Source organism: Salvelinus alpinus, chromosome 31 (genome assembly GCF_045679555.1).
Source record: "Salvelinus alpinus chromosome 31, SLU_Salpinus.1, whole genome shotgun sequence".
Lineage (NCBI taxonomy): Eukaryota > Metazoa > Chordata > Actinopteri > Salmoniformes > Salmonidae > Salvelinus > Salvelinus alpinus.
The window spans coordinates 28,919,771-28,941,845 of record NC_092116.1 but is presented as its reverse complement, the minus strand read 5'-3'; the positions used below and the strand labels follow the sequence as shown (position 1 = coordinate 28,941,845).

Below are 22,075 nucleotides of genomic sequence, written 5' to 3'. Positions count from 1 at the left end.
ACTCAATCCCTTCTCTTCCACCACCTCTACTCAATCCCTTCTCTTCCACCACCTCTACTCAATCCCTTCTTCCACCACCTCTACTCAATCCCTTCTTCCACCACCTCTACTCAATCCCTTCTTCCACCACCTCTACTCAATCCCTTCTTCCACCACCTCTACTCAATCCCTTCTTCCACCACCTCTACTCAATCCCTTCTTCCACCACCTCTACTCAATCCCTTCTCTTCCACCACCTCTACTCAATCCCTTCTCTTCCACCACCTCTACTCAATCCCTTCTCTTCCACCACCTCTACTCAATCCCTTCTCTTCCACCACCTCTACTCAATCCCTTCTCTTCCACCACCTCTACTCAATCCCTTCTCTTCCACCACCTCTACTCAATCCCTTCTCTTCCACCACCTCTACTCAATCCCTTCTCTTCCACCACCTCTACTCAATCCCTTCTCTTCCACCTCTATCTTTGTATTCAATGATGGGAGATGGATGCAAGATATTCTGTCAAGCACACACAGACACCTGTACTCCGTATATATTTTACTTAGACGCTATTGCACACAGAGAAAGTCAGCCATGAGTAGGGTGAACTAAAAATAAAATGTCCACCTACACACACTCATACGCTCTCGCTCATGGACAGGGATGTGTGTGTGTGTTATACTAACTCCCTAGAGTAAAGGGTTTGTGTTGGTACTTGTCAAGGGAGAATGCATTTGCGTTGAAGTGTGTGAAACTATGAGCTCGTTAACAACAGGGGGGTTATTTAAATAAAGAATCACCTTATAGCATGAACAGCACCATCTAGTGGTCAGAACCTTTATATATAGTTTTTTTTAACTAGGCAAGTCATTTAAGAACAAATTCTTATTTACAATGACGGCTGACCTAGTGTTCAGAACCTGGTCATATCAGGATGCAGGATGGGACATAAACCCAACAACTTCAATTACAAATTTCTCTGAACAGGGTGAAAACACCATCACCAAATTCACTGAGAATACATTACATAGGAAGAAACAATACTCCAAGCGACAGCTCCATATTACATGTCAAACATAGAGAACGGACACTATATACTTGTTGTTTGGTTGGGGTGTTGGAGGTCCGTGGATGGCTTTTGACCCCTTTAGATTCCTCATGTCGTACTCATTGTTAGAAATAGTTTTCGTCCAAATCAGCTGTTAGGTATTACAATTATTGAATATTATATGAATTCTATTTAAAAAAAATCAAAACGGCCATTTTGGATGCAATCAATTCACTTTAATTTATATTTCAACAAAATATTTTTTATTGAGTGTTTATCTTGTCCGTTTCTAACTACAGAAACGTTTCCAGAACCATTTGAAGTGTCATGAAATGACCCGAGAGGGAGATGGAGGGGGGGGGGATCCTACGAAGCAGAAATGTTAGGAGAAAACACAGAAATACACTAGAAACGAGAAAGCAGCCAAGTCCTTTTCCCCCTCTCACACCCCAACCCAACATACACAGGACACACACCTATAGGACGTACATGCCAGGTGGTGTCTGAGACTCCTGCCATCCGAGACATGGACTGCTCTCCGTGCTTCCGTCTGGCAGACCGTACCGGCGTATCAAGGCTCAGATGTCCCCTGACCATAAGACTATCCACACTGACTCTATGCTCATCCACAGGTCTCTTCCCACTCAGAGACACACACACACACACACCCCATCACACCTACACTGCTGCTAATATGATTATTAATTAGATGTATTACCACTACACTGCTGTTCATTGATTACCATTAGTATCTATTTATCCTGCTACTAGTCAGTATTACTCCTGTTAACATGTATATATTACCATTAGTATCTATTTATCCTGCTACTATTCAGTATTGCTCCTGTTAACATGTATATATTACCACTAGTATCGTCCTGCTAACAGTCACTTTTCAGCCCTGTTATCTTCTCTAGGGTAGGGGGCAGCATTCGGAATTTTGGATGAAAAGCATGCCCAAATTAAACTGCCAGCTACTCATCCCCAGAAGATAAGATATGCATATTATTAGTAGATTTGGATAGAAAACACTCTGAAGTTTCTAAAACTGTTTGAATCATGTCTGTGAGTATAACAGAACTTATGTAGCAGGCGAAACCCCGAGGACAAACCATTCAGATTTTTTTTGTTTGAGGTCACCCTGTTTTCAATGAGTTTTCATTGGGAATCCAGATTTCTAAGGGACTTGCTGGCAGTTCCTACCGCTTCCACTGGATGTCACCTGTCTTTAGAAATTGGTTGAGGTTATTCCTTTGTGTAATGAAGAAGTACGGCCATCTTGAAAAAGTGTCACTTCATGTGTACTGTTTGATAGAGGCGCAAGACCAGAAAGCATGCTTGAGTTTGTTTTCTTCCTGTATTGAACACAGATCATCCCGTCTTCAATTTGATCGATTATTTACTTTAAAAAATACCTAAAGTTGTATTACAGGTAACCTTTGAGATATTTTGTCGTCACGTTGCACAAGTCGGAACCTGTGTTTTTCTGGATCAAACGCGCCAAATAAATGGACATTTTGGATATATATCGACGGAATTAAACGAACAAAAAAAACATTTGTGATATTTATGGGACATATTGGAGTGCCAACAACAGAAGCTCGTCAAAGGTAAAGCATGAATTATATTTTTATTTCTGCGTTTTGTGTCGCGCCTGCAGGGTTGAAATGTTCTCTCTCTTTTGTTTACTATGGGTGCTATGCTCAGATAATAGCATCGCATGCTTTCGCCGAAAAGCCTATTTGAATTCTGACATGTTGGCTGGATTCACAACACGTGTAGCTTTAATATGGTATCTTTCATGTTATGATTTAATGAAAGTTAGATTTTTATAGTAATTAATTCAAATTTGGCGCGCTGCATTTTCGCTGGCTTTTGGCCAAGTGAGACAGTAGCGTCCAGCCTAAACTCAGATTTTGGGATATAAATATGTATTGTGTAACATGAAGTCCTATGAGTGTCATCTGATGAAGATCATCAAAGGTTAGTGATTCATTTTAACTCTATTTCTGCTTTTTGTTACTTCTCTCTTTGGCTGGAAAAATGGCTGTGTATTTCTGTGGCTATGTACTGACCTAACATAATCGCAAGGTGTGCTTTCGACGTAAATCCGTTTTGAAATCAGATACTTTGGTTGGATTAACGAGAGGTTTATCTTTAAAGTGGTGTATAATGCTTGTATGTTTGAGGAATTTTAATTATGAGATTTCTGTTGTTTTGAATTTGGCGCCCTGCAATTTCACTGACGCTACCGTCCCACATACCCTAGAGAAGTTAACATGTATATGCGCCTTTCACACACACACACACACCCCCCCGTTGGGAAAATGTGGCGCTGTACATTTGACCGGCAGTACTTTGATTGAACAGCCATTTGAGAAATGTACCAGACCCATATGCATTGGATGAGTAACCCATTAGGGCGATCCAACCACAGTGCTCAGAATGACAGAAATCACATGTAGATTATGGTAATTAATATTAACAGAACATACAACACCTGTAGTGAAGCAGCCAAGAATTATTATTATATATTTTTTTAAATGTTTATATATATTTCATGTTAACAACATATTCATTATTAAAGAGAGATGTTGTCCTGACATTTCTTATACCCATTCATGCATTACATGCTGACCAATACCAGCGTTAGTGATGTGTGGTTTGTCTCATAACCTGCAGTTACATCCACAATTTATATCTATTTGTATTTATTATGGATCCCCATTAGCTACTGCCAAGACAGCAGCTACTCTTCCTGGGTCCAGCAAAATTAAGGCAGTTATATATATATATGTTTTAAACATTACAATACATTCACAACAGATTTCACAACACATTGTGTGCTCTCGGGCCCCTTCTCTACAACACAAAATCCATGTTATCGTGTGTGTATGCATATATCTGTGCCTTTGTGTGTGTCTCTTCATAGTGCCCGCTGTTCCATAACGTGTATTTTTACCAGATTTTTTTTATCTGATTCTACTGCTGCATCAGTTACCTGATGTGGAATAGAGTTCCATGTAGTCATGGCTCTATGTAGTACTGTGCTCCTTTCATCGTCTGTTCTGGACTTGGGGACTGTGCAGAGACCTCTGGTGGCATGCATTGAGGGGTATGCACGGGTGTCTGAGCTGTGTGCCAATAGTTTAGACAGACAGCTCGGTGCATTCAACATGTCAATACCTCTCACAAATACAAGTAGTGATGAAGTCAATCTCTCCTCCACTTTGAGCCAGGAGAGATTGACATGCATGTTATTAATATTAGCTCTCTGTGTACATCCAAGGGCCAGCCGTGCTGCCCCTGGTTTGAGCCAATTGTAAATTTCCTAGGTCCCTCTGTGGCACCTGACCACACGACTTAACAGTAGTCCAGGTGTGACAAAACTAGGGCCTGTAGGACCTGCCTTGTTGATAGTGTTAAGAAGGTACAGCAGCGCTTTATTATGGACAGACTTCTCCCCACCTTAGCTACTGTTGCATCAACATGTTTTGACCATGACAGTCTTCAATATGCGCCTCGGAATTTGATAAGAAGGACGTGAGCAGTGCGTCCCGGACGTGTCTGTCTTCACTTGTAGCTTACTTCGGAGCGGAGATGCCTGTGAGAAGGACCCGATCACATGATGGGCATTGGCTAATAAGAACTGATATATCTGAGATAGCCATGTGAGTGAGGTGCTTCAGAGCACGGCTATTGACAGCCGGGAGAAGGGAATTATTATTATTATATTCAGCCCAAGGGCACAACGGCCCCTTTGGCTGCAAAAGGAATGGATTATTAAATTTTTTTTAACACAAGGGGGATGTCACCGGGAAATTCGAGGTCTGGTGAGAATATTATCAAGTGCTTGACAAATTGTGAATGAGAGACTGATGAAGTGTGTACAGTCTGTACAAGAAACAAAGCAGAGCTCATGCCTATTATGATGATCAGAAAAAAGTTGCATGAGATTCGCATCATGCAGCCTTAGAATGTATAAATATCAAAACATTATAGCCCAAAGTTTGAAGAACTAAAGTCACATAAATAACTTAATTAAGCATATAGGAACACCTGTTTCTTTGTTAACCGATCATGTGTGCGGTCCCTCGGAAATCGATGGCAGAAAATCTCATTTTATTCAGCTATGTTCAATTGTATTCTTCATACTATAAAATAATCTAAAAATAATGCCATGGAATTCTAAGCAAATCTTGTCTGCTAAATTAACTAGTGTAGCCCACAGCCATAGCCAGATCAGGACCTAACAGCCATATGGCCTAGCCAGATCAGGACCTAACAGCCATATGGCATAGCCAGATCAGGACCTAACAGCCATATGGCATAGCCAGATCAGGACCTAACAGCCATATGGCATAGCCAGATCAGGACCTAACAGAATATCACACTTGACTCAAGTCATTCAATGTTTAAAATAACACTTCGTTAACTAAAGAAAAGAAAATAGCCTACTAAATAGGCCAAGCCTAACTAATATATTTGTTTACCCTGATTTTACCAGATAAGTTGACTGAGAACACATTCTCATTTACAGCAATGACCCTGGGGGATAGTTACAGGGCAGAGGAAGGGGGATGAATGAGCCAATTGGAAGCTGGGGATGATTAGGTGTCCATGATGTTATGAGGGACAGCTTGGAACTTTAGCCAGGACACCGGGGTTAACACCCCCTACTCCTACAATAAGTCCCATGGGATCTTTAGTGACCACAGAGAGTCAAGACACCTTTTTAACGTCCCACCAGAAAGACGGCACCCTATTAATTTAGACCAGAGGAAAGAGTGCCTCCTACTTGCCCTCCAACACCACTTCTAGCAACATCAAGCATTTTTTTTTGCTGTTTTAATGCTAATCTCCTGCAATTCTACAAAATGTTCCAAGTCTTGTGTGTTTAAATGATACGAGGCATCCAAACCCAACCGAGTCACCCCCCCCAAAAAAAAAATTGTTGTTTTGTTTTTGTAGTCGGGACTGTGTGTATTGACCCCGTTCTGGGTCCGGATACAGACCCCCAGTTGTGTATGGGGGGCCTAAATAAATCAAGCAATTCAATTAAATAGCTCAGGTCTTGAAAATATAGGCAACATTTTCCCCCTCCGTATCCACAATGTACATAAATGAGGCAAATACAGATGAGTTGCCTGTCATTTTTCCCCCCTCCCTGTACGGAATCTTTTACTCAGTTTCTTCTTCACATCAGCAAATAAACGACAGGTTTCAGAATCTCACTTTATATAGACTAGGGGCTCTATCCCTCTATTCTGCTGCTTCCTCCTCCTGTCCCAAATCAAGTAGCCTATTCTACCCTGAATCACGTGCAGTGGCTCATTTTCATAAAGCGAATAGACCGTTTTGTCAAAATTAGATTGACACATTTGGCTTGATGAAAGGGGGACCCCTCTGACAGTCATTTAAGAGAATACCTTTTTTTTTTTGTGTGTGTAAAACTCTTCCAAAATACGGAGCCGGTCGGTATTTCACATATTTTCACACAGATCCGAGTTCCGTGGTTACCGAGCGGGATCTGACCCAGGATCCGAGGGTTAACTACAAAATTAGTGATATGATCCGGCCAGATCCCAGGTAATCGGGTAGATCCGTGAAGACCTCTAGTAGGAAGCACGACTCAGTAACTTGTTGCAGTCACAATCTGGTTACCTATCAGTACAAAAGAAAGTCGTTACATATTTACACACTTATTTCCAAGTTAAACGTCTACACTACCCACAATGCACTATTTCTCAAGGTCATATGGAGGACCTCCTCTGTGCTACAGATTTCGTATGCTATGTTAGGTACACCTCAGGCTATTCAGACTTTGTGACGTGGGCTCAAACGAAAGAGAAAAATCATACCTGCTCTAATTGTGTACTACCTTATCTGTTCTCCTGTTTTTGTTTTGTTTGGGGTGACAGGTAGCCTAGTGGTTAGACACGCTGGGCCAGTAACCCATAGGTTGCTAGATCGAATCCCTGAGCTCGCAAGGTAAAACTCTGTCGTTCTGCCCCTGAACAAGGCACTTAACCCACTGTTCCTAGGCCGTCCTTGTAAATAAGAATGTGTTCTCAACTGACTTGCCGGAATACTCTCTGTGAAGTATGTCTAGGGGATTGGCTGGCTTGGTCCTCCATAGTACATCACACCCCGGAAAAATACGCCTTTAGGCATTCTGATCTGTTTTATGTAATACCCCCCCCCCCCCCCCCAAAAAAAAATAACAAGTGAGGTGTAACTTTGCATTAGAACTTTTGATATGGATTTGCATTAGTATAGACATGTTACACGTGGCTATGTTTCTACCTACATAGCTACTACCCTTTAAGGATAGGCTGTGTTTTCAAAATGCATAGTGCCTCCAGTTCATTGCAAAGTGAGGTGTGACGTGCTGAAGCCTGTCTACTGCGGCCCTTATGCACTTGAGGGTGAATGGGAAGCGTACTTCAATTACCACTTGAGAAATAAAAATAACTATTTAAAAAAATAAATCGTGGCCAACAGAAGTGTTTTTTGTTGTTGTTTTTTTTAAACATGCGAATTAGAATTGTTATGCAATGATTGGGGTTTCTAAAAACACGGTTCACTCCAGCAACAATGAGAAGCAGAAGCTCTCGTGCCATCTGACAGACTTTAACAACATAGCTTCTGTATCTGTACACGTGATAAACATAACGACTAATGAAAATAAACTATTTCATTCCACTAAATTATGCAAAATTGCCCTACAGACCAATAAGCATGAGTGATCAAATGTATTTACAGCGACTGGTATTTCTATCAGCGAATAGGCTGAAAATAATTATTTTGCAAATGGGAATTTTTTTCCCTCCTAGACAATTTAGTTTAAAAATTGGCTCTTCATTTTTGTTTTGTTAAATCGGCCAAAACACAGCTATTAATGGCTAATGAAAACCCTGCCACACACTTACTCAGACACACACACACAAAACTTAGTGTCTTCAGAAAGTATTTACACTCCTTGACTTTTTCCACATTTTGTTGTGTTCGTGTTAGAGCCTGAATTTAAAAAATGTATTCAATTTAGATTTGAGTCACTGGCCTACACACACACACACACATACCCCATGTCAGTGGACATTTTTACAAATGAATTAAAAATGAATTCAAACCCTTTGTTATGTGAAGCCTAAATAAGTTCAAGAGTAAAAATGTTCAAGTCATATAAAGTTGTATGGACTCACTCTGTGTGCAGTAATGGTTTTTGAATGACTACCTCATATCTGTACCCCACACATACAATTATCTTAAAAAAAGAAGAAGGTCCCTCAGTCGAGCAGTGAATGTCAAACAGGCTCAACCCCAAAGAAAAGGGAGGTTTTCCAATGCCTCGCAAAGAAGGGCACCTATTGGTTGATGGGAAAAAATAAATAATCAAAAGCAGACATTGAATATTCCTTTGAGCATGGTGAAGTTATTAATTACACTTTGGATGGTAAAGCAATATACCCAGTCGCTACTAAGATACAGGCGTCCTTCCTAACTCAGTGGCCGGGGAGAAAGGAAACTAGTCAGGGATTTCACCATGAGGCCAATGCTGACTTTAAAACAGCTACAGCTTTAATGGCTATAATAGGAGAAAACTGAGGATGGATCAACAACAGTGTAGTTACTCCACAATACTAACCTAATTGACAGAGTGAAAAGGAAGCTGGTACAGAATAAAAAATATTCAGAAACATGCATCCTGTTTGACACAAGGCAGTAAAGTAATAATGAAAAAAAATGTGCAACGCAATTAACTTTTTGTCCTGAATACAAAGTGTTATGTTTGGGGAAAATCCAATACAACACATTACTGAGTACCACTCTCCATATTTTCAAGCATGGCGGTAGCTGTATCATGTGATGGGTATGCTTGTAATCGTTAAGGACTGGGGAGTTTTCAGGATGATAAAATATATATATTTTTAAATGGTGCTAAGCACAGACAAAATCCTAGGAGGAAAACCTGGTTCAGTCTGCTTTCCAACAGACACTGGGAGATGAATTCACTTTCAGCAGGACAATAACCTAAAACACAAGGCCAACTCTACACTGGAGTTGTTTACCAAGAAGACATTGAATGTTCCCGAGTTGCCAAGTTAGTTTTGAAAATCTATGGCAAGACCGGAAAATGGTTGTCGAGCAATGATCAACAACCAATTTGATAGAGCTTGAAGAATTTTGAAAATAATCCAGGTATGGAAAGCTCTTTGAGATTTACCCAGAAAGACTCACAGCTGTAATCGCTGCCAAAGGTGCTTCTACAAAGTATTGACTCCAGGGTGTGAATACTTATGTAAATTAGATATTTCTGTATTTAACTTTTAATAAAATGTGCTAACATTTCTAAAAACATGTTTTGACTTTGTCATTATGGGGGTATTGTGGTGTCATTATGGGGATATTGTGATGTCATTATGGGGGTACTGTGATGTCATTATGGGGTATTGTGATGTCATTATGGGGGTATTGTGTGTAGATGGTTGGAACACATCCATTTCATCCACTTTAACTGGTGCATCATGTGACAGTAAAACTTCAAACTAATCCAACACACAATTAAGGGCAACACACAGCTCAACTGGGAAGGCCAGTTCTCTCTCTATCTCTCTCTCTCACACACACACACACACACACTTAAGCCAGAGTTTGTAGCTGCCAGCTAGCATGCAATCTAGGTGTATAACCAGACCGACTTACAGGAGCCCAAGGGCACAGATTTTTCACCTAGTCGGCTCGAGGATTCGAACCTGCGTCATTTTGGTTACTGGCCTGCCGCCCTGGTCAAAAGTAGTGCCCTATATAGGGTGAGATAATGTGCGATGCCATTTGGCACGCAATCTTTATCAACTAAAAGTTGAACCCTACGTAAGCGTTTTATAGACATTGTAATGTCTTAAAGATGGATTTTTATTATCCCTCCTTCCTGACTGTCACAAGTGGGGAACACCACGGCCGCTCAGAGAAAACTGACCTTTGGAATAGCTGATTAACTATACAGGAGAAAACAGACATGTAAGACAGACAGGTAACTGGACTTGGCAGCCCTTTCGAAAGACTGACAGTTAAAAGGAACACACCTTGCTGTTACAACCTTCTAGACCAGAGGTCATTCTGTGCTGAACAATAACACAATGCTTTGCACAACAGACGACAAGGGCTGGGTCCTATTCATTAGTGCAGACCGTAGCAAAACGCTTTGCAACAGAAAATGAAAACGTGCAGAAAATGTCCATGATTCTAGGGCTGGCACAATTATTTATGGTATTTTTCTTAAAACTGCATTGTTGGTTAAGGGCTTGTAAGTAATAATTTCACTGTAAGGTCTACCTGTTGTATTTGGCACACGTGACAAAAAAACATTTGATTTGATCAAGAAAACAAAATAAGTCATAACTATAAAAATAGAACAGCTGACTGGAGACGGGACGGCCGGGCAAATCGAGAGGTTGACTCTTAATGTGTTTTAAACTTTGTTGCTCCTTGCTAAAAAAACAAGCAAATTAGTATTCTGTCGTCTTGGTAACACACCCCACAATGCAGCAGCAGCACATAGAAATAGAATGAATAGAAAGGGATTGGAACCTCTAACACTGGCAATTTGAATGGTAAAGTCATGGGTACACTTGCAATGGCTGCCTGGCATTGGGTCACCATGGTAATGTAGAACAGGTCAGAGTACTCAACCAGGGGTCCGAAGCCACCTAGGGGTCCGCGACGGTACTGCATCTTTAATGATGTCAAATTAAATCTCAACTCCTGGTTGAGTATCAGTATCTGACAGGCTTTGAAAAAGCACCAGGTATCCATTGTGACAAGTGCTGCTGGTAAGCTTTTTTGACTTGGAAATAAACACCTTTGTTTAACCAGCTCAACAGCTGCTCTCAGTGAAAACGTGTTTACAGTTAGCCTTCTAGCTAATAGGCTGTTCCAGTTTACACTTCCTCTTCCAATTATAATGTAGAGAGGTGAAAATGATGGAGAAAAAAAACAAGCTACCAAATCTATTCATTGTTGATAATTTTTCCTTGCCATTATCATTCACCTGATGATAAAACAAGACATTGGGATTCATTTTTATTTATTTTTGCTAATGTATGACAGTGGTCCCTGGGTCGAGGGTTTGCCAGGGAGGGGATCCCTGATGTATAATGTTAACTGATGTGGCTCATGCAATGGAATGTCATTTATGATGTCAGTTGAGTCAACAAACCACAGCACAAAATGTAAGCACCAATTTTGCTCCTATGGGTACAGTCGCTATGGCCACCAGTCCACCCATTATGACATCGTTACCAACTTGAATGGGGATGTCCGTTCTATTCAAGGCTTTTGGGCCCCCTGCCCCAGTTCCTAAAGGGAAGTGGACTGCAGCGTGAGGGGATGCAGAGGCTCGCCTTGTAGGGAGCTTTTCTGAACCACTCCCCAGGTGTGCCGATCTTACTGATGCTTCTCCAGTCGCCGAAGCATCACTCAGGTGGGTGCTACATTTCAGTAGTGGACGATCCAGCCTACCTGAGCTGTGAGCTGTGAGCATCGAAGACGACGAGGTGCCCGATAAAGAGCTCCGTGGCTCGTCTATCTGATGTCTGGACTTTCCCGCCTGGCGGTACCATCTACACGCCCTCTCAAGATCAATACTACCTTTCTGAACTGCTTATCATCCAAAGCTGTGGCAAACCAATCGCCCAAGATCTGCCAGATTCCTACATTTGTTTTGTTAAATTGTTTGTGGATTTTGAAGCGACTTAGATTCTAATTGTAATGAAAAGCGCTATTTAAAATGAATATTGTCTGTTTGTGAATAAATACATGTGGCTGTGTGTGTGTGTCTGTCCTAGCCAAAGCAGACTAGGAAGCTGCAGAGTTGAGTTTTATAGTGCTTTCAGAAAGTATTCAGACCCCCTGACTTTTTCCTCATTTTGTTACATTACAGCCTTATTCTAAAATTGATTAAATTGTTCCCCCCTCAACCTACACACACAATACCCCATAATGACAAAGCAAAAACAGGTTAAGACATTTTTGTAAATTTATTTTTTTATTTTTTATAAAAAAGTATTCAGACCCTTTACTCAGTACTTTGTTGAAGCACCTTTGGCAGTGATTAAAGTCGTGATTCTTCTTGGATATGACGCTACAAAGTGTCTCCCATTCTTCTCTGCAGATCCTTTCAAGCGCTGTCAGGTGGGATGGGGAGCGTCGCTGCACAGCTATTTTCAGGTCCCTCCAGAAATGACAAATCGGGTTCAAGTCCAGGCTCTGTCTGGGCCACTCAAGGACAGAGACTTGTCCCGAAGCTACTCCTGCGTTGTCTTGGCTGTGTGCTTAGGGTCGTTGTCCTGTTGGAAGGTGAATCTTCACCCCAGTCTGAGGTCCTGAGCGCTCTGAAGCAGATTATCAAGGATTTCTCTGTACTTTGCTCCGTTCATCTTTCCCTCAATCCTGACTAGTCTCCCAGTCCCTGCTGCTGAAAAACATCCCCACGGCATAATGTTGCCATCACCATGGGAATGATGCCAGGTGTGCCTTTCCACTTTGTCATTATGGATTATTGTGTTAAGCTGTAGATTGATTAGGGGTCAAGAATATTTAATCAATTTTTTGGAATAAGGCTTTAACGTAACAAAATGTTGAAAAATGGAAGGGGTCTGAATAAACTGTATATTTCTTTACCCCCAATAGGGAGTAGGTCTCGATTACCATTTCTGTTTGAAAACCTTTGCTCGAGTCTGGCCATTGTGTCTCATATTAGAATAAGTAAACATACAAACAAAATGCCAAACAAATAACAGACTTAGTCCTATTATTTGACTTGTCACCCCCTCTTACGGTTACAACAAACATTTTCCCCCAGAAACCCAATTCAACCACTGGAGAAATCATCTCACAAGGATCTCAAAACAGTTCCTAATACACAATGAATTTAAAAACACAGCCCTACCCCTTGCTAATCAGGAAACTTTGGCGTATGTTGTGGTGGACTGTCATTACAATTACTTCATGGAAATCTGGGAAAATTGTGTTTTGTAGAGTAGCTAGCCACTGAATATGGCTCTGAATTCACTGTCAGCATGCAGTCAAAACCACCACCACTTTTGGAGCTAACTAGTGCTCTCAAATTGGATCCTGAATGATGTCGACAGCTGATGGGAGTTGTATTGATAACAGTGACCATGGTTACAACACCAATATCCCGTTATTATTCTGGGATACTCAATAGTTACTATAGTTAGATACATGCAGCTTATCTTGTGTCATAGCTTGTTGTCCTAGATGGCTAAATAAAGTAGTGCTCATCAGAATAAATGTCTTCCATCAATAGAACCAACGCATTAGTAATCTAGTTAACTCTGGTTAAGTTGTCTGTTTCGTTTAGGGACCGGGGAGAAAACACAACAGTGGGAAGATAAGTCCAGTTGTCTGTTTCGTTTAGGGACCGGGGAGAAAACACAACAGTGGGAAGATAAGTCCAGTTGTCTGTTTCGTTTAGGGACCGGGGAGAAACCACAACAGTGGAAAGATAAGTCCAGTTGTCTGTTTCGTTTAGGGACCGGGGAGAAAACACAACAGTGGGAAGATAAGTCCAGTTGTCTGTTTCGTTTAGGGACCGGGGAGAAAACACAAGTGGGAAGTCCAGTGCAAAAACGGCATAATGTCATCAGTTTGACCAGTTTTAAGGAAATAAAAAGTTTTCTCTGATAAAACGAGACCAACTGTGAAGTGTTATGTGGTTGAAATTGTATTTTACCTTTATTTAACTAGGCAAGTCAGTTAAGAACAAATTCTTATTTTCAATGACAGCCTAGGAACAGTGGAAAATACTTGCTTGCAAAACAAGTGTTGAAGATAACACATTACACACGTAGTCACATTTTCTCAAGAGACGCTGAAATAAATAATTGCCACTCCTGTTACCAAGACAAAAATTAACATCGGTTGTATCATTTTACTGCAAAAAATGCATAATTCTGCATGAGTTAATATTACATAACTCTACATGTTTTTTTTATTTTACCTTTATTTTACCTTCATTTAACTAGGCAAGTCAGTTAAGAACAAGTTCTTATTTACAATGACGGCCTACCGGGGAACAGTGGGTTAACTGCCTTGTTCAGGGGCAGATTTTTACCTTGTCAGCTCGATCTTGCAACCTTTCAGTTACTAGTCCAACACTCTAACCACTAGGCTACCTGCCACCCCTACACTCTAACCACTAGGCTACCTGCCACCCCTACACTCTAACCACTAGGCTACCTGCCACCCCTACACTCTAACCACTAGGCTACCCTGCCACCCCTACACTCTAACCACTAGGCTACCCTGCCACCCCTACACTCTAACCACTAGGCTACCCTGCCACCCCTACACTCTAACCACTAGGCTACCCTGCCACCCCTACACTCTAACCACTAGGCTACCTGCCACCCCTACACTCTAACCACTAGGCTACCTGCCACCCCTACACTCTAACCACTAGGCTACCTGCCACCCCTACACTCTAACCACGAGGCTACCTGCCACCCCTACACTCTAACCACTAGGCTACCTGCCACCCCTACACTCTAACCACTAGGCTACCTGCCACCCCTACACTCTAACCACGAGGCTACCTGCCACCCCTACACTCTAACCACTAGGCTACCTGCCACCCCTACACTCTAACCACTAGGCTACCTGCCACCCCTACACTCTAACCACTAGGCTACCTGTCACCCCTACACTCTAACCACTAGGCTACCTGCCACCCCTACACTCTAACCACGAGGCTACCCTGCCGCCCCCATGTGAGAGGTTATAGGTCTATACTCAGTGTCCATACTTCATTTACTATTTAATTTAACCCATATGAATTTCAAATTTGGAATAATACATTTATTAATGACACAGGGATACTCGTGAGCGGGATATCAAAGGTACATGTACAAAGCTTATCCTGAATAAGACCTTAAGTGGCATATGAGCTAATACCCGGAATAGTGTGCGCATGTAAACGTGGTCATTGCTAACTTAACTACCTAATATACATTGAGGAAATAAGTTCTACTAAGTGGCTAGCTAGCCAGCGTTAGCAGACAGAGCTAGCTAACAAAAGTATAATTTCAGATTAAAAAATGACTCCAGCAACAGGCTCTGTATTTCAGGAATCACAGTAGAAAGAACTGTTAACCATGTAATACTGTTAACCATGTAATACTGTTAACCATGTAATACTGTTAACCATGTAATACTGTTAACCATGTAATACTGTTAACCATGTAATACTGTTAACCATGTAATACTGTTAACCATGTAATACTGTTAACCATGTAATACTGTTAACCATGTAATACTGTTAACCATGTAATACTGTTAACCATGTAATACTGTTAACCATGTAATACTGTTAAACATGTAATACTGTTAACCATGTAATACTGTTAACCATGTAATACTGTTAACCATGTAATACTGTTAACCATGTAATACTGTTAACCATGTAATACTGTTAACCATGTAATACTGTTAACCATGTAATACTGTTAACCATGTAATACTGTTAACCATGTAATACTGTTAACCATGTAATACTGTTAACCATGTAATACTGTTAACCATGTAATACTGTTAACCATGTAATACTGTTAACCATGTAATACTGTTAACCATGTAATACTGTTAACCATGTAATACTGTTAAACATGTATTTTTTTAATAAACGCTGTATTTCCACATTGCCCTTCAAGCGATTTAAATGTGAGCTCATCCGACCCAACGACAGCTGCTATCCATTGGAGCACTGCGATTGGTTGCTGAAACTTCAGGGCCGTGGCTTAGCGAAGGGTGTATTACAAGCCAGCGTCATGTCATCTGATGTGAAGTGTTTCCCAAGCAGACTCACTACAGCCCCTAGCCCGTGTGTTATGTGATGCTGTGGAGGGGTCAGGGTTAGCCCTAAACTGGGTTTGTAGGTGAAAGGGCACGAATGGACATGAAGACTCACAGTAGGGATGGGCACAGTTAATAAAATATCCAGATATCAAACTGAGGTTAGTATTCAAATGCTTGTTCATTGTTGGGGGGGGAGACCTATTTCGACAATAAAAAGTTTTTTTATAAGAAGGGTACATTATTTCCCCCCACTTCAAAAAGCAATTACAGGCTTGCACCGAACAGTTTCAACAAGACCTGACACAGAACAATGCAAAACACTTCTGGTAACAGAATTTGTTCTATCATGGTGAAAAATCTGACTTCTCTTTCTGTTGTCAACCTCTGCCATGTGCATTTGCGTCATTCTGATTAGAGTCAAAGGCATGTTTTTTTTTATTTATTTTTTTACTATATACACATACAAAAATATTATTAAAAATGGTGAAATAATGTCAGATGTCCATCCCTAACACACACACACACACACTGTAAAGCAGGGATGGATAAATAAATAAAATTAAAAACACCTGTTTTTACTCAGTCGGAGCCTGAACTGACTGTTCAGTGTGTGTGTGTGTGTGTGTGTGTTAGCACAGTACAATTTCTAAACATGGTTGTGCATCAGCAGTTCTCTCATGTCACTCAATAAGCCTACGTCAGCAAACAACTGTTTTGATTGGTTAGTCTAGCGGCCAGCACTCTACACTTAAAAGTAATCAATTGCAATTTTTATCTTTTTTTCTTTTTCACTTTGTCATTGTGTGTAGACTGATGAGGGGGAAAAAATACTTTTAGAATAAGGCTGTAACGTAACAAAATGTGGGGAAAAAGGGGGAGGGGTCTGAATACTTTCTGAATGCACCGTACACCAGGTGCTGACACTTAGTACCCTGTGTGACACGATGTCATAGCATGTGTCACACTGCAGGGCTCCAGTGTGTCCGACCTGTGAGCTCAGAGGGCCATCTCTAAATAGAGACCACAGCCAGAAAGAGAATAACCCCAAGTGTGTATGAGGGGGGGAACCCATTATGCAGCCTGATACAAAGCTTAAAACATTGCATCATTTTCCTCAGACATGATTGGCTAGAATCACTCACTTGTATAGACAGCCCGTGTCCCAAATGGGACCCTATTCCCTATATAGAGCCAGGGGTCACGTTACAGTTCAGCAATCTGCATTTTCAAAACAAACCATCAACTAAAAAACCTGCGTTTTAAACCATTTTAACCTGCGTTTTAAACCATTTCAACCTGCGTTTTAAACCATTTTAACCTGCGTTTTATAAGTAAAAAAGGTATTTTTTGGAGGCTACACTGAGAAAAGTAGCAGAGAAAAGTCACGACACATCAGTCATGCCCTTTTCGTGAACTGTCATCCGAGTAGATCAGTGGAACTGAAGCACAAAATTAATCCGATGGCGAGCGTGAAATACAAAACCAAGCATTTTAGGTTCCGCATTTACAAAACAAAGCTTTTTATGTTCTGCGTGTACAAAACTAAGCAAGATACAGTATCTTGAGAATTGTATATATTTTGTTCTCATGAAAAACGCAGAATTCTACGTTAACACGACCCCCCCGATAGAGCACTACTTTAGAGCACTACTTTAGAGCAAGGCCCACAATGCTCTGGTCAAAACGTAGTGCCCTATATAAGGAATAGGGTGCCATTTGAGACTGAAACTATGTGTGTTTACTCTGCTATTCAGGCTGCCCCCCTCCCACCACCACCAATTGCTATCAATGGCTGCCCTGAGAAAACAAGCTTAGTTTGGTCATGACACTAAGACGCTGATATGGGTTTCACTATTCGGACTTCGACCTTTACAGACATCTGCATTCACTTTACCTTTGTGCTAGTCATCGCACCTACATCAATCAATACACACACACACAGACGGAAAGAGCGACACACACACACGTTCAAATTCCACCCAGGAAGACATGACCTGTTTTTTGTGTAACACACCCTGGATGCCAAGCCAATCACTGAGTGCTATGATTAAATGACAAATCACGTCGCCCGGAAACGATGAGAGAACCAGTGACACACACTGTTCATCTGTTTGTATAGCTACTAAAGAAAGCCTGATTCTAGCGTGCTAAACCCCTCCATGACCCCACCACCATCAGCCCAACTTCCTGGTTACGTCCCAAAAGGCACCCGCCAACATCGCTCGTCCAAAGAATTTAGATATCTAAAGTGAAGGAAAGGAATTAAGAATTTGTGTGTATTGTGAAATTGTTAGATATTACTGCACTGTTGGAGCTAGAAAGACAAGCATTTCGCTACACTCGCAATAACATCTTCTAAACACGTGTATGTGACCAATAAAATGTGATTTGATATATGGTGCACTACTTGGCAAAAGTCTTATCAACCCTGCACAAAAGCAGTACATAGGAAATATAGTACATTGTATAGGAAATATAGTACATTATATAGGAAATACAGTGGGCATTGGGACAGAGCCTGTAATATTGAGGACATGGCTGTCCCTTCCATACTAAAATGATGTGTGGTTTGTTTCAGACGTGGCCAACCGACGGCTCAAATTCAAAATCTCCTTCCTTCCTGGATGGAATTTGAACCTGTGAGCGCTCGTGTTGAGTGAGTTCATCGGCTGAGCTGACAATGCAGCTTCGTGCCATTTCCAGCCCAGGCAGCCAGTGTTCTCTGCAGCTCGAGTCACCTGAGCCAGGTGGGCCAGTGGGAGGGAGTGACATCACAACAGGGCAAGTCCCCACAACACCAGAAGCAGAAATCCAAGGACCAGGGTAGTATTCATCAGGCACCAAACAGAAGAAACAGACTGAAAACAGGGAGGAATCCTTCTGGACTTCCCCTTTTCCATTAGGAAAAAAAAAAACGTTTTGAAAATGGTGTACACTGATGAATATGACCCAGCTTACTGGTTTAAACTAGCCTCTGAACACACAGCCAGGGGAACTGGAAGGCACAGAAAAAACAGACAACTGTCAATGCCAACTGAAAGTAGCTCGGTGTGTTGTTATGACAACCTATAATAATAATAATACATGAACATACTGTAATTTGATTATGACAGATAGCTAGCTAAAATGGGGTTTGGTCAGTTGGAACATTAGTTGTAAAGATCAATATTCAGTCATGATCAACAGTCTAGGACAATAATCACAAAGTAAACAGGTACGCCTAGCTAGGAGGTTTACAACACAGTATTCCTATAATTAAGAGTTTCACCGAAACAATATGGAATATACAATGACATACCAATACCCATAGAACTAGAATTACATACACTACATGACTAAAAGTATGTGGACAAATGCTCGAAGATCTCACTCCAAAATCATGGGCATTAATATGGAGTTGGTCTACTCTTTGTAACTATAACAGCAACCACCTCTTCTGGGAAGGCTTGATGTGGGGGACTTGCTTCCATTCAGCCACAAGAGCATTCAGATTTATCCCAAAGATGTTTGATGGGGTTGAGGTCAGGGCTGTGCAGGCCAGTCAAGTCTTCCACACTGATCTCGACAAACCATTAGTGTATGGACCTCGCTTTGTGCACGGGGGTATTTTCATGCTGAAACAGGAAAGAGCCTCCCCCAAACAATTGGAAGCACAGAATCATCTAGAATGTCATTATAATGCTGTGTTTTCCTATGGGGCCTTGCCCAAACCGTGAAAACAAGTTTTATGAAGCTCCCAACTAATAGTTATTGTGCTGACGTTGCTCCCAGAGGCAGTTTGGAACTCGGTAGTGAGTATTGTAATCAAGGACGTTACATGCTCCAGCACTCTGTGGTCCCGTTCTGTGAGCTTGTGTGGTCTACCACTTCGCAGCTGTTGCTCCTAGACGCTTCCACTTCATAATAACAGCACTTACAGATGACCGGGGCAGCTCTAGCAGGACAGAAATTTGACAAACTGACTTGTTGGAACGACGGCATCCTATAACGGTGCCACGTTGAAAGTCAAAGAGCTCTTCAGTAAGGCCATTCTACTGTCAATGTTTGTCTATGGAGATTGCATGGCTGTGTGCTCGATTTTATACACCTGTCAGCAAAAGGTATGACTGAAATATCAAAATCTACTAAATTTGAAGGGGTGTCCACATACTAGTCTAGTTTGTTATTCTATTTCTGTGCCAGTACAAAAGGACATGAAATGACAATGATAAATATATATATATAGCTAGGTAGGAAGGAAATGACATGACAATCTAAACAGAAACCTCAATTGGGTTTCAGGTTGGGAACACCATAATGAGTGAGTGTAGGAGTTTAAAACCAATTTAGTTTGATTACTCAGTTGATGGTAAAATAAAACAAGTTTACATAGCCAAAACAATCAGTCTGGATCAATGCCAGTTGGCTTGGCTAGTCACAGAACGGCACTCACACAGTGCTGGTCACACGCAGTTCATTGCCAAGCAAGGAACATAAAGAAACAAACTACTGTGTGTGACGTTAGCTGGAGAGGATAGTTTTCTAGCTAATGTTAGTTGACAAGAAAACATTTAGTTAGACAGTTTAACACCGATTGTTCTGGGTAGATAGCTAGCATTAGCAAAAATCTTACCTGGCCACCTGACGAATTTTCAATGACGGCCAACAATGGCGTCCTGGCCGACATTTTCAGGGATGTTGTAGAAAATAAGTGTAGAGGGGAAGACGAATAAAAATAGTTTCAGGATCTTGTTTTCATTTAGCTAGCAGTGGTAAAACCACCGTCTACTAGCTAGCTGTGTTAGACACACACGCTGTGTGATCAACAAGTTGATTCCTTCATTAGCCGCTAAATTAGCTAGCCAGACAGCTAGCGTACAAGTATGTTTCCCATGTCAACACAGGCGTGGAAAATAGGGGGGTCCAGAGTTCAACCGTTTGAACTCACTGGGTAATACTATTTCTGCCGGCAACACAAGCTAGCAAATATGTCTCAGATGGCTAGCCACCAGCATTAACGTTAGCTATGAGTTGTCTAGTTAGCTACAGTAAGCATTAATAAATGCAAAGTCCCCCAAAAAATACACATTAACCTCGGCTAGTAGTGGCTACGATTGAGGAAGCACACATTCTAAGCGAAAGTTATCAGTGCAGTGTCAAGGCTACAGCCAGCTAGCTAATAACCTAGTTAGCTCGGTTTTCATTCAATGACAACTAACGTTAGCGGAAATCTCACAGGTAACGTTATGGAAGTGTTAAAATAAAATCCGAGGACTTCAACTTCAGGCCAAGTTAGACCCACGCTCGAACCCTGACCTTCGTTGACGTATATAACGTTATATATATAAATAAAGCTTTCGGAATAGCTAGCCAGCACCGTTGATTATAAAAATAGAAACTCGACGTTATTCTCCAATACCCGGGTAACTAAACCACCACCGTGCCTATTAAAACGTTAGTGTGCTAGCTAGCAAGGAAATCAAAACTGTTGATTAGCCCATGTATACTTGTGGATTTGTGCTTTCGAGCTGGAGCCAGCTAGCTAGCAACTGAACATTCTCCAAAATTTAAAATCCACGGAAATCTCTTCCCGATTGCGTGATTTGAATACGGTCGTTTCAAATGCTGCACTGCAGCCCTGCGCTGTCCGATCCCTGCATACGGTGTTTATTTCCGTGAGAGCGGCTGAAGAAATCCTCAAGTTGTAAAATCGATTAAATTGGCAACAGTGTTTTTGCGTGTCAACGAGCGAGCGAGTGAGCTGCGCCCGAGTGGCACTAGCAAATGGAGCCTATGCACACAATCGAGCCCGATACCGGAAAAAGCCCGAGCGAACAGGTTGTTACTAGTTATCACAGCCACAATGTCAAAATGGCTATCATAAAAATGTATAACAAACATTTGTTTTTTGGTCTTAAATTTAAGGTTTGCATAAGGTTAGCAGTGTGGTTCAGGCTAGGGTTAACGTTAGGTTTAAAATGGGATTTTAAGAAGATGAATTGTAGAAATGGGCGGGGTTTAGCCAGAATTGATGACTTTGTGGCTGTGGTTACAAGTGACGACCGAGCGAACATGGCCGCTTGAACCACGACTGGAGGAAGGGGGGGCGCTCTCTGACTTCGGGTAAACTCGGTACATTACGGAAAGTATACACCGTACAGGTGTTGGATACAGCTGCAACCAGAATATT

General features: G+C 41.4%; 1 protein-coding gene across 8 annotated transcripts in view; it reads right to left on the bottom strand.

Moving 5' to 3' along the window:
- The window catches only part of mark2b (MAP/microtubule affinity-regulating kinase 2b), a 132,852-nt gene extending 111,007 nt beyond the window's left edge, over positions 1 to 21,845 (bottom strand). For 2 of the 8 annotated variants that reach the window (XM_071378508.1, XM_071378512.1), the window contains exon 1: positions 20,519 to 21,845. In XM_071378508.1, the coding sequence (XP_071234609.1) occupies positions 20,519 to 20,572 (54 nt within the window). In that variant the 5' untranslated portion in view covers positions 20,573 to 21,845. The remainder of the gene's footprint in view (positions 1 to 20,518) is intronic. The other 6 variants (XM_071378510.1, XM_071378511.1, XM_071378509.1 and 3 more) reach the window with 6 other exon arrangements.
- Between the last annotated feature and the right edge of the window lie 230 nt (positions 21,846 to 22,075).